The 17,584-nt window shown below is 41.7% G+C and overlaps 1 protein-coding gene across 1 annotated transcript in view; it reads right to left on the minus strand.

The window, feature by feature from the left end:
• Positions 1-1,893: 1,893 nt before the first annotated feature.
• ghrhrb (growth hormone releasing hormone receptor b) overlaps positions 1,894-17,584 on the minus strand; it is a 39,223-nt gene continuing 23,532 nt past the window's right edge. The window contains exons 4-13 of the mRNA XM_073476828.1: positions 13,692-13,792; positions 13,003-13,100; positions 12,018-12,150; positions 6,365-6,518; positions 6,193-6,253; positions 5,712-5,781; positions 4,450-4,541; positions 4,196-4,325; positions 3,963-4,004; positions 1,894-2,815 (exon numbers count right to left, since the gene is read on the minus strand). Coding sequence (XP_073332929.1) covers positions 2,621-2,815; positions 3,963-4,004; positions 4,196-4,325; positions 4,450-4,541; positions 5,712-5,781; positions 6,193-6,253; positions 6,365-6,518; positions 12,018-12,150; positions 13,003-13,100; positions 13,692-13,792 — 1,076 coding nt within the window. The 3' untranslated portion in view covers positions 1,894-2,620. The remainder of the gene's footprint in view (positions 2,816-3,962; positions 4,005-4,195; positions 4,326-4,449; positions 4,542-5,711; positions 5,782-6,192; positions 6,254-6,364; positions 6,519-12,017; positions 12,151-13,002; positions 13,101-13,691; positions 13,793-17,584) is intronic.

The raw sequence follows: 17,584 nt of genomic DNA on the forward strand, positions 1-17,584 counted from the left end.
AGCAATAACATGGACATCTAAACTAAACTCTAATGAACTGGTGGAACTAATCTATAAGAAAAATCAATGTTTATTGGCAACAATCAGACACACCAGCTGACCAGTGGAACTGAAAAAAAGAGGGGGAAAAAAGGGAAAAAAACATTACTTAAAAATTGTGGTTTGTTAATGTTTTTGAGCGAGCAATAATAAGTGAAAGAGTATTTAGGGATCAAGCTGTTGGAACTATGCAGCAGTGACAGTGCCAGTCATTGTCATTTGTAAACCATCCTCAACATGACGGATTAATGAGCAGAGGTACTGCAAGAGTCTTGCATCAATATCTCAGCCACATGTCTACACTGCACTGACATTTTACGGAACTTTTTACTTTTAAACTCTGAATGTTCCTTAAAGATAAAAGTAAACTGTAACAAAAGGACAAATATACTCTCCTGTGGTTGGTTTTATAGTTTGAAAAAAGTCTGAATTTATCCAAGGACATAGCAAATTAGTCCAACCCAAGACAGTCATGAACTACATAGCTCTGTGAAATTTAGACAAATAAAGGCTGACTCTTGGGGAGATGAAAGCCAGAGTCTGTCTTTGTGAAAGAAACCTCAGAGGTTTGATTGCTACTAACAGCACCTCCAGCCTGGTCGCATGTTCCAGCACAGCCCTGTCTCCTAGACCTTACTTCCATATACAACTAATTGCAACAGTAAGAACATTTTGAGGGAAATGTGATGATGACAAATACATTTTCTACCAACATTATGAGGAGATGTTGTTCATTAACATACCTGGCAAGTCACAAAAACATTTCATTTGTTTTTTCGCCAAAATAGGCAATCTTGCAATACACTCGCCACTTGCAGCTGTGACAGCACTGGCAGGAAAATACCTGAAAACCAGCCACAAAACAAATACAAATATACAACAAAAAATAAATATGTATGGGGAATGCCAAAGGTCACAAATGCTTTGATAATAACAGGAAAAAATGTCTCTTTTGCCAATAATGAAACTGAAATATGTACTTCTGTCACCACCTCAAAAGTCTCCAATGAAATGAAACGGGAGGAAACTGAAGGTGTATAGAGGAGCTTGGGTATGTCGGGGTTCAGTTAAGATAGACAAAGAAACCTGCAGGCATCAGGCTATTGAAAGGCAAACAAACCTGTTACACAGATAAGCACGGCCCTGATGCAGGTGACCTATGAATGGTGACTTTGGATCGTCTCTAAACTAGAAAGAACAAGGACAGCAAAGACATCTGAACAGGGCCTGAACCGAGCAGAGATTCAGGCTGACAATCAGTTTGGATAAGGTCCGCAGAGTGTCAAGGAAGGAATCACAATCACAATCACAATGACCTGAGAGTGCCTTCACAAAAAGGCATCATCACACCCTGATTGGCTGTGAGGGGAATGCCCCAAGCTGCTCTCACCCATTAATTAGGAGCCAATCACCACACCTGCACACAGGTGATCTGAATCTACTGCAATCAATCCAGAGGGTTTTAAAATAGACAGCAAGTACCAAATAATGGGACTGCCACACAGCGACAACAGCACTGTTCAACTTTTATATGGTTATGTTTCAGGACTGGCAGCACGTGGTTTAGGTTAGAGAAAGATCATAAATATCAGCAGCAGATAAATGTGGTGTTTCAATCACACAAAGAAACATCTATGAATATAATCCAGGCAGCGATTACATTGACACCATAGCATAGCTGTGAAAATAATTTAGTATTATACACTAACATAATTTTTAGGAGACAGGGTTGTCCAGGAAATATAATTGGCTGTGTCAAAGTTGTGGGTGGGAAGCCTGTGAGGGATCACGTTCTTCTCACTCCCTACCCTCTCCAGGACAAAAGTTAGCTGAAACAAGGACTGCACTGCTGAGGGAATATGTCATTTAAAACTGGGAGAAAATGGGAGAGATTGTGAAAACACCTTTTTTTTTTACTTTACTTTTTTTTACCCTACTAATTAACATCACTGCTTCAAGAAATTCCTGAAATTCCTCTCCTGCTCCTCCTCCACATTGTTGTCCGACTTGTCCTGTTTTCTCTTAGCATGTGAAAATACGAGCAAAAAACAACATTTTACCACAAAGCACAGCAGCTGAGACACAGAAGTGCACAGAAGCACTCAGGGGAGCCGTGACTGAAGAAAGTAATCATAATTCTGATGTCAAAAAATAAATGTTTTTTCATTGTGTGTGTCGTGATAACAGTGCTTTAGTAAAAAGGGGAGAAATATTTGGTGTTTGTGAGTCAGATGTGGAGGAGGGCCCCCTAAGCTAAATCCTGCCTATGATAAACACAAAGGGCACCAAAATATGTGACCTCTTCTCCAGCCAATACTAAAGCCAGTACTTTGGAAAATAATTAATATCGTGGGGTAAAGTTTGAGTTTGTGAAAGATGTGTGGGATTTTATAAAAAGACTCAAGTTAACTCCTGTAAATTAGGCAGCCCGTGTGGGATTCTGCAGATAATTCGTACCGTATTAAGTTAAGAGGTACCTTAAACATTCAACAATCAGGCTCTGTGGTTTAATCACTTGTTGACGACGACTCCTGGCAGGTTTGTAACACACAACACGAGGACCAGCGCTGTCCAGTGTTCCTCAGACAGTGGACACGTTGTTGGGTGTGAGGGCGTGTGTCTCTGAGACCGGCTGATCTTTGGGGCTCGATTTGTCCAGGACGGATATCTGAGTGACCGTGCTGCTTTCAGTGAACAATGTGCGCCGTCGTTTACTGTAGCTCAGGTAGCTCTGAGTCTGCCACTTCCAGAACCTCTTCTTCAGTTCAGCCTGCACCTGATCACACACACCAGAATCCATGTATAAACACACAGAAATAAAACCAAACATAACAACATGGAAAACAAATGCTCCAGAGACCAGACTGAATTGTGTTCCTCTCTGAATACCAAGAATTTTGGTCTATATTATTGCCTTCCATGCCTAAAAAAGGAACTGTGATAGTGGATTTGCAAATTTCAGTCAATTAAATACCAATACTTTATGACAATTTTCCAAAGCATACCCAAGATTTTTAGCCTGATTTCCCAAATGTGAGAGACAATGGATATAATGTATCACAGTATGATATGAAAATCAATATTTCTTTTTTTTTACAAAGACAACTAGGAAAGCTCATTGCTGCCAGGTCAGAAAAAAGTATCATGTTATAATGTGAAAAGTTTATTTATGAAAAGATCTTAAATGGAACAAAGGAACAATGTGTGATTGATTGGGTGAGATGTGCAAAACCACTTCTATGATCTTTGAACTGTCAACATACACAGTATCTATTGTACTGGAATTCTGTCATTTTAGTTGTATTGTTTGTGTGTTTTCTAGGTTTTTTTGTGGTGTCGTTTGAGTGTTTTTCCAGTTTTCTGTTTTCCCTCCCGTTTTCTTTACTGGCCTGATTTTTCCTCTACACCTGTCTTGTATCTGTCTTAATTAGCCCAGCACTGTTACCTGAGTTCTTCGCCAGTCTGCTTTCCCTCCACACCTGAACTTCCTCTCCCTCATTAGCCCTTCCCTGTTCCCTTCCGTTACAAGTGTTTTTCCATTCACTACCCTCACCTGTGTTTTGCCGCTTATCTCCACCTGCACCTCATTGCCTCGTTTATTAAGTTTATATTTAAGTCCAGTCTTTTGTTCAGTCATTGTCGAGTCTTTTGCTTAGTTTCTGTTATCCTGCTGTTCCTGTTTCCCTGATGTTCCTTTGTGTATGCCTCTTGCTTGTATTGCGGTTATCTGGATTAAAACCTCATCCATTGCACTTCCTGCCTGCCATCTCATGCATTTGGGTTCACCTTCCCTGCTCCAGCGTGACAATTAAAGGAAATTGAACACAATAATAATGTTTTGGGATGAATGTGACTAATTCTAATTATATCATATTAATTCTAAAATATTGAACACAATGTTGTATACAGCAGTATTTACTTACCTCACCATTCAGGAAACAGTAGAGCAGCGCCACAACGAATCCCTTCAGAGCAGAAAAATATTAACCAGAACTGTTAAATATTAAATATTAAAAACATAGTGTAAATGCTGGGCAAAGTTCTCTGACACTGAATCACTATGTATTTATGAATAACACAGATTATATATGTCAAACATAGCCATTTTGGATTACAAGGGCCTTACTTAAGTTTGTGTCTGTGTTGTGTGTTTTACCTGAAAGGATCCCAGACCGAGCTCGATGAAGATTCGGGCCTCTGCTCCTGTGTTTTCTGGCAGGAAGGCAAAAACCATGTAGTGCATCCCAAACAGAGGGATGAGGAGCAGAGTGGACTTGGCCAGCCTCCTGCACACAGTGTAAAAACAGACCCATGAAGAAGACATACGCTGTGTGTGTGCAAATCATTTGTGCGTGCATCTATGTGTTTGTGCGTGTCGTCATGTGCGAGGGATATTTATTCTCTTCTCACTTGAAGTGACTGGTGTCGTTGCCACCGACACCTGGAGATTTCAGCTTCTGGACCAGAATGCGGATCACATTGATGAAGATGATGAAGTTCACCTACATCAAAACAAATGACGAGCTGTCAAGAAAAATGTGAGACAAATACCACAATCTTTTGTGCTACAACTGCAGCCAGTTATATTTGTTTTACTGGCAATCAACCTCTCACTCAAAACAATTCTCTGCATTTTGAGTTACTTTAAATTAGGACAAAAGTATATTTTCTTCTTGTTCCTACAGTTTTGTGTTTGAGCTTCAGTGTGTAGAATGGTGTATGTGCAGAGTTTGATTCTTGAAGGCTGTTTTAACATCCATTGGTCAAAGTGTACATTTTTCTTTGAGCTCAGTGAAAATCAGATTTTAGGACGCAGGCATACAAACATGATGTGTGACATTACAAATAGTAATAGAAGCCAATCCTGGTCTAATTATCATTATACACAACTGTGATAGGAAACTTAAAACCTCCAGTGCACAAACACTGAGAATGGACTTTACAGGGAAGTAGCAGACATCTTGTGTCCAGCAGTTAAACTTGTGAATTAAAAAAAGAAGGAATAAGTGTTATTTTAAGGATTCTAATGGTAATTGCACTTTTTCACTAATTACAAAAACCTTGGCCAACACACATTAGAATTGAATTTTGTGTATCTTAACACGTGTGGAGGGGATCTTTAACGTCATACAGAACATGTACCCAAGTGGCTCCATTAATTTAACTGATCAATGCCTGGGTCCCTCTTCCAATCAGTGGAACTAATGGAGCTGCTTAGATGCATCTAGAATGTCTTCAGGAATAACACATCCAGTTGTTTTTGACTTATTACTTCACATAAGATACAAAACAAGATTCAGCTCCTTGCTGCTAACAGCTAGCCACATAAATAATATAAATAATAATGATGATATATGTGCATTTAGGGGAGCAGAAAGCTTGTTTCTACCTTCACTCAAACAAACACAATAAATTCACACCAGCAGGGAAGGACGGAAGTGCACTGATTAGTTGTTGGTGTTACCTGCTAAAAATAACAAGCTTGTCAACCATCTGTCCAAGTTTTCCTGCTTCCAAATAGGAAATGAATCAACTTCTGTCACTTATTTTTGCTTCTAATGTAAACACCAGGTAAGTGTCTACAGTAGCTGCTGCATAGTCAACAATAAAAGCCTGATCTAATATTGAGGACTCTTCTTCACTAGCTCCCACTTTAACTGCTCTGTACTCACCAGTAGTGACGCAGTTATTGGCGCTTTTATGATCCACCAGATGAAGGCCACATCTGTGTCATCCCAGCACCTGAGACACATGGCAGACAGTAATGAGATAAACAAACCAGTCACAGAAGAACAATATTGTAGATCTTGTCACGAACCGCACGACAACTCACTGTCCAGACACAATGCTGTGTTAGAGATGGGAGAAGCAAATTTATTTATCTGTCATCCCCTCTGAGTATCCTGTAATACACTTTACATTTATCATGGTATGATCATGATGTATTCAACATGCAACGCTATGCTTATGAGCCAACTGATTAATGTGACTCACTTCCAGAAATTGGTGACTATCTCATTATGTAACACATGGATATTAGTACATATTGTAACCTTAAAGAGGTGCAGTAGTTCACCCAATATAATTTTGAAATAAATTTAAGAGAGAAAGTTCGGCAACAATTTTCTCTGATATTCTCCTGCAGCAGCTCACCCTCTGTCATCATAGAAGTTGCGAGTAAGGATCCACGCCATTATGATTGTTGTCGGGACACCTGGGAGGCACAAACAGAGTGACCTGATCATTAGGAAAGAGTCAGACAGAGAGGAAGAAAGACAGAAAACGAAGGTAAACAGAAAAGAACGACTATTAGCGGGACACCCACCCCAGCCGATGAGTATGTACCACCAGAAGTATTTCTTCTGGAAGACAAAGGTCAGAGCGAGCAGCGTCTGCAGGTACATGCCCTCCACCAGCAGCCAGAAGTAGTTAGCGAGGATACTGAACTGGAAGAAGGCCACGGCTGATTTACAGGATGTCTGTGAGACAAAAACAATGAGAGCCACAAGCATCAGATGAGTCTGTGGATGTCATTTATCTAGAGTGATCCTAATGGTAATGATCCTTCCCATCAATTTTTGGGTCACAGGGGGGTCTGTGATGATAATACGTCTGAGGGCAAAGAAGGTGATTATAAATAGAGGTGGGAATTTTCTGCTTGGTCACGCTCATTTGAAGCAGTGGGTGTGGGTTATAATTACTCTAATTAAAGTTAAGCCCTTCCCCCCTTACTTACTGTTGTGTCGTCAAGCTTCTTTCTGGAATAATCGGCTACAGATGCAGCTTACAATAATGGTGGCAGATTGACCACTCAAAATAATTTTTCAAACAAAGATTACAAAAAAATGGCATTGCAGCTGTGGCTCCGGGATAGAGCCAGTGTCTTGTTATCAGAAGGTCATTGGTTCGATTCCCCTGGTCTGCATGTCGAAGTGTCCTTGGGCAAGATACTGAACCCCAAATTGCTCCTGGTGTACTGCTAAATGCCCTAAATGTAAATGTAAATAAAAGAACTTTGATTTTTCAAAATAAAAAGAAGGCTTTGGATTTTGTCGAAGGCACCTTTCATCAGCTGCAACTAGCTAATCAATGCTATGCTAATAACTCTGTATTTGAGCTGAATTTGTCTAATTTTTTTTACAAGAGAAAAAGCTTTGAAATATTTGCGACCTTTCATATAAAATCCTTATTCTCCGCTTGGTCACACAGTAGCTGCACCTGTGGTTGTGTGTCATAATTGTGCTCTAATTAAGGTTGTTACAGTCACAGTAGCCATGAGGTCGATGCCAGACAGAGATAGACACCAGTTGGGCAGTGGCCTACTAAGTGTCCTGAAATATAAGTGTGATTACCCTTTTCCAGGACTGTTGGTCAAAGGAATTAAAATTTGAATGCCCTTAATGCCCAGTTACTCTGACATTACGTGAGACAGCTTGTTTTGTTGTTTTTCCAATTGTTAATGGGAGCACTGGTATTCAATTTGTGCAATCAGTGGAAACACCAACATTGGTAGAAGAACTTCTCAGAATTCAGAAAAAGTACAAAGGTATTAGCATCAAAATAAACTTAAAGCACTAAAAATAAACTAAAATTGGCCATTTGAGAAAAATGTATTTTGATATAATCCAATATTTTTTTTATGATGGATTATGATTATTGATGCATTAATGTGTACATAGTTAAATACTGAAGACTGAACAAGTATCTAACCATTTTACTTAAGTACTAGTTAGAGATGTGAATCTTCACTGGCCTCACGATTCAATTACAATTCAGCGGTCAACAATTCAAATGCAAAACAGTTCATCTCAGTGTATGGCATTCCCAATGGTGGTGGAAAGTCCCATGGAGAATCCCTCGGAGCACACACAAAGACAAACGTGGCAATGCTGAGACTGTCTCTCAGCCACAGGAAGCCATAGAGGAACAGAATGACAAACTCACTCGGGAGCTTGGAAGAGGGAAGGTTTTGCCCAACAGCCGCAGGTGACGTTTCCACAGAAGCAGCAGACAATCTCACAGTCATGGACAGAATGCAGGTGAGTTTACCGGGGAACAGGCGAGGCGGGTTGGTCAGAGACAGGCAGAGTCGGCAAATCCCCGATAACGGTGGCGTCCAGAATATGCTGAGCCAAGACCCATGATCTTTCTACTGGGCTGTACCCCTTCCATTCGACCAGGTACTAAAGCCCTCTTCTGCGGCGGTGGGAGCGAAGCAGGCAGTATACCGTGTAAACTGGGCCCCCATCGATTATTCGAGGCGGTGGTGGGGGTGGGGCAGCTGGAACCAGTGGGCACTCTTAAACTGGCTTAACTTTGGAGACATGGAATGTTGGATGGATCCACATGGACTTGAGCCTCACTGCTGTGGGGTTGATGACATTCTGTTTTACAAATGGTCCAATGAACCTGCCCACTGAGCAGGCAACGTCTGTGGACGTCCAAAACAGGTTGATATCATGTCCGTCGGGCCAGGCCATGATCTGGACGTCCACTGACAGCCAGAATTAGTCGATAAATGACATTGACAAAAGACGTCTGGCCAGCCCATAATCAGTTCATAAAAAACACTGAAAAAAGACCAAAGAAAAAAGATGCTAGTTGGGGTGGAGAGACAGCACGGCTAAGAGACACTGTATGCATCTTCCCATGGCCATATAAACGTCTATACAACGTCCAGAAAAGATGTATATAAAAACTTTCATTCTGGCTCCCCAGAGGATGTCTTTTAGAGGTCTTGGATGTCCAAAAATGACATCTAAAAGACGTGATCTAGACCACTTTTTGCCCACTGGGTGGATGCCAATTTCTTGGACTCTACTTGTAGGGGTATGTCCCAGGTTGACAACCACACCTTCTGGTCTGCCTGGTAGGTGGGGGCCTTGGTGCGGCGGTTGGTTGCTTCGGAATATTAATTGGCAGCGCGGAGGAGAGTAGTTCTGGCTCAGGCCCAGGTCCGACGACAGCGGTGGTGAAGGTCTGGACAGACAGGCAGGAAACCTCCTTCTCCAGGGCAGAGAACAGTGGAGGATGGTACCCATAGGAGCTCTGGAAAGGGGACAGACCGCTGGCTGAGCTTGCTCAATCTGGCCATTGGACTGAGGATGGAATCCTGATGATAGGCTGACTATGGCCCCGATGAGTGTGCAGAACTCCCTCCAGAATACAGATGTGAACTCAGGACCCCGGTCGGTGACCATGTCAGTAGGGAGACCATGGAGTCAGAAGATGTGCAACACAACTAGCTCAGCAGTCTCCTTGGCTGATGGAAGCTTGGGCAGGGGAACAAAGTGGGCCATCTTGCTGAATCAGTCTACTACTGTCAGAATGGTGCTGTGTCTGTTGAACGGTGGTAGATCAGTTACAAAGTCCAAAAAGATGTGAGACCAAGGACGATGGGGCACCGAGAGAGGTTGCAGGCGACCAGGGGGAGCCTGGTGGGATGGCTTGTGCTGGTTGCAGATGGGACAGGCATTGGCGAGCCCCCGGGTCTCTTCCTCTACGGTGGCCCACCAGAACTTCTTTGTGGGACCTCCCTGGTCTGCCAGATTCCAGGGTGGCAGGTGAGTCTGGAGCTGTTAGCCTATTGAAGAACGTCAAGTGTAAGGGTCGACGGAACAAACAGGCAGGACCGGGCTGATCCTCCAGGGCGGCCCATAACCCTCTCCTCTGCCTCCCAGGTGAGTGAAGCAACCATGAGAGGAGCAGGCAGGATAGGGTCAGGATCAGGAGCGGAGTTCTCCCTCTCCACATACTGGCGAGACAGGGCATCAGGCTTGTCGTTGCGGGAACCAGGCCAATAGGAATGGGAGAAGTTAAACCTGGTGAAGAACAGGGACCGCCGGTCCTGCTGGGACTTCAGTCTCTTGACGGACTGGATATACTCAAGGTTCTTGTGGTCCATCCAAACCAAAAAAGGTAATTTGGTCCCCTCGAGCCAGTGGTGCCATTCCTTCAGGGCAGCTTAACTGCCAGTAACTCCCAGTTACCAATGTCATAGTTCCTTTATGCGGGGGAAAGTCACCTAGAGAAGAAGGTGCAGGGAAGGAGCTTCTGGTCGCTGGCAGCCCCGATGGGATAGGATAGCTCCCAGCCCCACATCGGAGGCATCTACCTCCACAACAAACTGTCTCTCGGGGTCAGGTACTTGAAGGATGGGGGCGGAGGTGAAGCGGGTCTTGAGGTTCTGGAAAGCCTCCTCAGCAAAGTGGGTCCACTGTAAGGGCACCTTGGACAAGGTACACAAATGCATGCCTATTTAACATGTCCCTTAGTACGTCATTGACCACGGCCTGGAATACAGTCGGGGCGTTGGGTGCGGTTTTCCAGTCGACACCTTCTTGAATCCGGACCAGGTGATAGGCATTGCACAGGTCTAGCTTGGAGAAGATGGTGGCCCCCTGCAAGTGATTTTTGGGTGGTGAGGTGCCTGGTTGCAGGTTGATGGAGAAGTAACATGGGGCGATGCAGGCGCCGAGATGTAGCCTTGGTTTTACTGAATACCTCACGGAAGTCATGGTATATGGTGGGGACCCCGGCAAGATCTGGAGCCAAGCTGGAGTTGGTTGGTGGTTTGGGCACGGCAGGCTGTTGCCCAGTCGAAGTGTGGATTGTGGTGGTGGAGCGAGGGGTACACCAGGATCAGGGGGTGCTGAGGTGACCGCAGGAACTGAATGGTTTCATGATGGTTCCCTGGTAGGAGCATGCAGATAGGAGAGGTCTGGTGAGTGACTGTCCCCAGCAGGTGATCATCCAGAGCGCTGGCTGGAACAGGGCAGGGCAGGAGCACCTGATCAATCCCCAGATGTAGAGCAAGTTCCTCATCGATGATGTTGTTGTCGGCACCAGAGTCGATGAGGGAAGCGAGAATGCGGGATACGTCCATGAGCAGCTCCTCAGAGAAAGCCAGGAAGGACGAGCAGGCTGGTGTGTGTTTTTGCCACTCGACTGGTTCTCAACAGTCATGCTCTTCCCGTTGTTAATAGTGAAAGACACCAGGCAATAAGTCTGGATAGAAGTGCTGGAGAGTCTTGCATAACGGCTGAAGAACAATCTGGCAATGAGGCTTTCCATATTGACCTAGTAAGACCTATCATTGAACACTGATGGGGGTGACAGTAAGAAATATCTTTTAACAGTAGCAATATAATAATAGGGGTGTCAATAATCATTACTTTTACTATATCAAGTACTGCATCATTAACTGTGAAAACTGGCATGTTAAATAAGACTTTGAATCGTCCCCACTTGAAGTCAAATCCAGTCCTTCAATACAGTCTCTTTCTCCCACCTGATGTTATATTTTTTCACATAATTCGCCCACTTCATCCTTGACATTGTCAGCTGAAATCATGTTATTTTGCTTTGAAATATCACCCGTGTTTCAGTGTGTAAGGGGGTAGATGAGGGGTAGAGGAAATAAGGTTGAAGGCAGGTCCTGCAACACGACAAACTAGATATTGTCTAGTTCGCAACGTGCAAATACTTTTCACAGTACCTGCAACTTTTTTCACATATGCAGCCTGGTAGCACTCACCAGGAGCTGGGGAGAAGAGCGAAATGATGAAATGGTCTAAATTCCTTTTTGATGTTTTCCTGAGTTTACTGGTGGTATTTTTTTTCCTGTTGTTGCTTTATATTTTCCTCCTTTTATTCTTTCTTTATTGTCTTTTTTTTTTCACATCTGATACAAGATCATATGTTATTTTCTTTTGTCCTTTCAACCCACGTCACATCTTTCTTTATTTTCTTCTTCCCTGTTTGTCTTCCTATTTGTATCCTTCCATGTGTTTTCCTCTTAATTCCCTTTCCTTTTACAACAACAAAATTGTTCTTTTCTCTCAGGGGGCTATTTCTACTTTGGATTACATGTTCTCCTGCTACAAGATGTTTTGATGAAAGATTTTTCCTACAGTACTTCAGTAAAGGATAAATACAGGCGCACTAATGGAGCTGTTGTGGTGTTTTCATATACTCACAGTAGACATGAAGCAGTGGTCCAGGTTTTCATCAGAAAAAAGAACTCCATCTTTAATAAAGACAGCACTCGCTCTCAGGATGAAGGAGAAGAACAGGTTGATGTGGATGTAGTTTCTGGTGCAGTGAAACTTCCTGTAGAGCAGAGAAAAGCTTTGGCGGGTGATTTTATGCTTTTAAAGGAGGTATCTCTCTGTGTAGCACATTTGGGGTATTTGTAAGTCCTTTTTTTAGGCTTTAATACCTTGCAAGCTGGCAAATCATGTTTAGTTAAGTTGAGTTGAGTCTAGCTGGTTGTAATTTAATTTAGTCATAGTTTAGTCTTTGGTTTAGTATAGTTTAGTGATAATTTAGTGTAGTTTATATTTTAGTTATTGTTAAATTGTTACTTCCGTTAAAGTTTAGTTTAGTTATGTTTAGTTTAATTAGCTAAACCTTCGAGTAAAAACAACAAGTCCTCCTTAAAAAGTAACATAATATGTTATTTTTCCATACCCTCCAGAACAACACAGATGTCTTTTTTTTGATCTGATGTCCCAATCAGCAGGAAGGCATTATTTATCTGTATTTATCTCTCCACAATAAAAAAAATAAATAAATAAGATTGAAGAGATAAATCTGTTGAATCATGTGACACTTTATGGTTAAGGTTTGGTCACGTTTAGGCACAAAAACAACTTTTTTAGTACTTTTGTTAAGTTCAGTAAAAGAAGATAAAAAGTGAAGATAAATTTGGCCTGTGGTTGGAAACAGGAAGCAAAAATCAGTCTTACATGTAAAGTCTAAAGTTTTCTTGATCTGACCCTGACCTCCACCTCAACTTCATCCCGATTCAACAACATCACCAGACTTCCCCCTCTGCGCCAATCATAATTAATACAACCACCAGGTCTCACTTCGATTTAAGCATATATTGTTTTGGGACACCATAATGAAACAACTGATGTAGGCTTTTTCTTGGGTGGACAGTCTCAGAAACAATGTTACCTGAACACAGTGAAGACAAAAATAGCCGATATAAGAGAGATGAGGGAGGTAGCATAGCCAGCCGTGTACACTTGTTTGAAGTTGGAGAAGTACGTCGTCTGAAATGGAAAAAAACCACAAAAAAAACCCAGACAAGATAGAAGAGGAGAAAGAAATAAAACAATGTTAGCATTTACATATGAAGTACTACATGTTAACTCACACACTTCACATTTATCATTAAAAGTGTTTAGAGGTCACTGTCAAAATAGTAAAAATGTCTTATTTTTCAGAACAAAGAAACAATGCTCAAAGGGTTCATGTTGATGTCTCAGAGAAGGAGAGAAATGTCAATCATCTTTTTTCAGCCTACTTTAAATAACACCAGTCATTTAGCCATACCCAATCATAATAGGCAAAATTATGGGTGTGGAGCTCATAATTAAAGTCCCTTAGTGAGAAAAGAGGGCATCATAAGGAAAAGTGTGTATGACTCCGGTCTACAGGAGATCAACAAGTTTGGTCTGAATCCTCAAATATCCACCAGTAGTGAATGCTTTGGTATCATCTAAATAAACAGGCACTCTACACAATGACCAGACAGACAAAATGTCCAAAAAACAAGGCTCAAGACAGCAGAATAATTGGGCAAATTGACTCACGGATGATGTAGTTTGTTCCGTTATGAAATAATCATCTGAATCATTTACCTCTGGCTCTGTCTTTTCATCCACGGGGAACTCGCAGGCATCTTCATAGGAGGGGTAGAGCTCAGACCATCCGTCCTCAGTGCAGTTCCTGTAGATGTAACCTGAGAAACACATGAACGTCTCAGCGCGAACAGCAGAAGAGACACCAAAAACAAGGGACCAGGGGAATCTGAGAAATCTAGAAGAGGATGTGAGCACAAAAACACAACATGTAGAGATACAGTTTGGACCCAAAACAATAAAAAGTGAGAGATATGGCATTTATCAGTTACACAAGAGAAGTAGTGGATGATTAAATAAATAGCTGATACACAGGACGAGCTCAGCTATTCGAATTTGGGGTGTAACAATGTACCGGTATTGACAATAACGATGATAGTTAAAAATTAAATATTGATCCTAATACATAATACTAATACAAAAATGATCATGTCATGTAAATAATCCAGCGCCTCTTAAATCATTTGCGTTTCTTCTGGAACTTTAAATGCAAAGTTTCAATGTTTTGAGCACCGCAAACAAAATTCTACTCACTTCAATTACATTGGGTTGGTAGCAGAAGTTATCAAAGGCAGATACAACACATGGCCAAAAGTATGTGGACACCCCGATCCTCATTCCTTTTGTTCCGAAGCTGTTTTTCTGGTTTGAACTGGCTCACTTTGTCCCAGTCAGTACAAAGTCAACAGCTTTAGAAAATAGTGTGCTTCCAAGTTCGTTTTCAGTTTGTGGCAGCATCTTTCCAAAAAGAAGAACTGAAAAATGACAGGGCCACTAAATACAGAAAGGCAAGTTCAAAAGAGTTTTTGACAGAGTAAAAGGGAGACACTGAGGTAGCAAGACAGATTCCAACAGAAAAGCTGTTCCAGACTTAAACTGTTGATTGTTGCAGATCGTTGATCTGAGGTTAAGTGCAGGGTACACAATGGGCACAACATCTAGAAAATGTGTGCCTGCGCCTGGGTCATTGGAGGGCTTTAAAAGTAATGAGGAAATCCTGAAAATTGATTAAAAAAATCAACTGGAAGCCAAATGCTTGGTGTCTGAACGGGACCAAATCCCTGCAGCAGGTGAAACGTTCAACAGTCACAGTCTATTCGTTTTACTGAGACTCTGATGAATGATAAGAATAACAACACTCTCTTCTATTACACATCGCCTCTCTCTGCAGCTATAAACACATGTATACACGAGCACAGACACTCCCAGCAGTGAAATAACACCACAGCTCTTCATTAGGATTCAATGGGCCACACTAAAGCTCCATCTGTCTGTTAACACTTCATATACACTTATACACAACAAGAGTTCTACAGTCTGGGTATTCACCACACAGAGGTCAGGTCTGGGAGCTGGCTAGGATTCAGTGATAATGTGTTGAAGTTTTAAAAGAAATACTTTTCATGTTTCATTTTTCAGGCTTTTTTAATTTAGCTGTGATTGAAAAAACAACTAAAAGGTTGATTATTGACACCATCTGGTTGGAAGAATCATGGTTAAATTATTTTTTCTGCATTTAATCTAACCATAATTCTGAGAGTCAGAGTGACTGAAATGTCTTTATTTTTCTTCTTCTTCTTCCACTCATGTGTGAAAGTTCCTGTACAGTCATCATAGTTTGATTGAGGGTCAACCTGTTGACCTGTGTAATTTTAATAATGACCTTTAGTCTGTTGTTGCACTGCTGAGCCTCAATCAAATCATTATTATTATGATTATTATTATAATACAGTCCAACAACAGAAACAAAAATAGCATATTCTGTATTTGTGAATGTGTTGAATGTCTTATTAATAAAGCTCAGGGGTAGGGCTGACTGATATGGCCCTAAAGTAATATCACAATATTTATCAGCTATAATGTGATACCCTCATGTCCCCTCTGTCCTCAAAAGCACTTCATAAGTATGAGGAAAAATCAAATATCACAATATTTCTGTCCAATACCTTGATATCAATATTGCAACAATATTGTTGGGATGACTATTGTACTTTAACTTATGATGTACTACCCTAATTATTAAGAGGGTAAAGACAAGTAATAGAACAGTCTGGTAAGAGAAAATGACGACCTCACTTTAGTGTAATGCAGCCTTTAAAACCAGGAAAAGACAACATATCAACATATAACTCTATCCAAAATCTAAGACCCTAATACAGTCTTGATAAGAAGATAATATCGATATATTGCCCAGCCCTACTCTGGGGCTCTTTTGCTTATTTTTGTTTTTTGTTTTCACCATGATTTTATGTTCCCAAAGTTTTTCTGCCAAATAAAGATAAACAAGATTAAATTCAAGGAAGGTTGACTGTTAATTAAGTAGCCTTTTGCAACATTTTGAGAAGCTCCTGTCTATGTTGGGACAAGCAGAAGTAAAAAGGGAATGCTGAAAAACTGTGAAAATACGACATCTCTATGAATGCGTATGTAGTCTGTCACTCAACAGACCAGTTTCTTCATGGAGCTGTGGGGCAGCATGTTCTACATGCTCACACTTGAGTCCCAAAAACACTTTTCTTTTTTCAAAATCCACATAATTTTTGCATTAGTGCTGCTGCTTCTGAGCTGGAAAATGAACAACCTTTACTCAAAATCTTTGGGATGCTCTGATTGTTGTTTTTCACTCTGGCTGTTTAAGAGCCTGTAGTACAGTTTGTGACTTCCACTATTTTAATGGCTAATGGGCAATTTCCTACAGTGTCCCTGAGAGCTGTTCTTGGTTGTTTTCTTACTTTGCAGCATTAGTGAGGATGTTTCTTAATTTGCTTGTGTTTTGTTTGGCTCTCAGGGACACTGAACCCTCTCTCAGACGGTAAATGCCACTGTTCGCCAAACTAAGTTGTTGGGATCAATACTCCACACAAATATCTTTTATTGACATCAGTAAATCCTCTGTATGGAAACGTTGGCAGTCTGACTCTGTTGTGAGCCACTTAACAAGTGTATAAATTGGATTTAATGCATTTTATGGTGCCAGATTGGGAGGAATGGTGTCCTTGGTAAGCTTGTTAGCTAGCTGCAACTCTGAAACAGAGAGAAGCTGTCTGTCCATCATTCCCTCACACAACCTAACTCAATGTAACTAGTTACATTTCATTCAATTACAAAATAGATGTAACTGTAAATACATTTCAGGCATCATTTTTACTTTGTTCACGTTCCTGGAAGGTAACACTGACAGTAGTCCTCTCAGGTGAAGGCTGATGAATACAAATGAGGCAAACTCTCTCACTATGGCCTTAAGTGAAATGAAGGAGCTCACTCTTCACTCACTCATGACGCACTCAAGGTCATCTGGTTTTCAGTGTAAATACATGTTTTTAAGAGGGAGGTTGAAACATCTGCAGTGAACCAACAGATTTCATGGTGTGAATATGCCGGTCCGGCTCCTCAGCACAGCCGAGGACAGTGTGGGGGTTTGAGTTGTGGGTGGTTTTACTGATATCCAGCTGCATTAGCTTCAGTGTAACGTGCTGTGGAGAGCCTGCAGGCCTGCGGCGGCGGTGGGTGAATGGTTGGATGTGAATGGTGGTTGAAGGCTGAGGCTCTGGGGAGGCCAGTGGTGCTCACACCGCCATGCTTAACAAGCAGCGCCAATTCCTTCCTCATGCTCTTGGCTCTTACAGTGAACTCTTTGATTTTTCAATTCATTATTTTCTCTCCACGCAGCCTCCCGTTGGATAGGCTCAATCTCTCCGATCAGTTACAGCGCTTGACTTAACCGGGCGTCTGTGGAGGAGGAACTCCAGTGGGGTCCAGAACCCACTAACACTAAGTTATGAAGTCATAAACAGCAACCTCCGCCTCCTGATCCATATACACTTAACTTTCACTGAGGAGCTGCTGTGTGTTTTTCTTCTTCGCTGCTTTTATTCTCACCGCTGTTGGAGATC

Source organism: Pagrus major, chromosome 11, assembly GCF_040436345.1.
Source record: "Pagrus major chromosome 11, Pma_NU_1.0".
In the NCBI taxonomy this organism is placed as follows: Eukaryota; Metazoa; Chordata; class Actinopteri; order Spariformes; family Sparidae; genus Pagrus; species Pagrus major.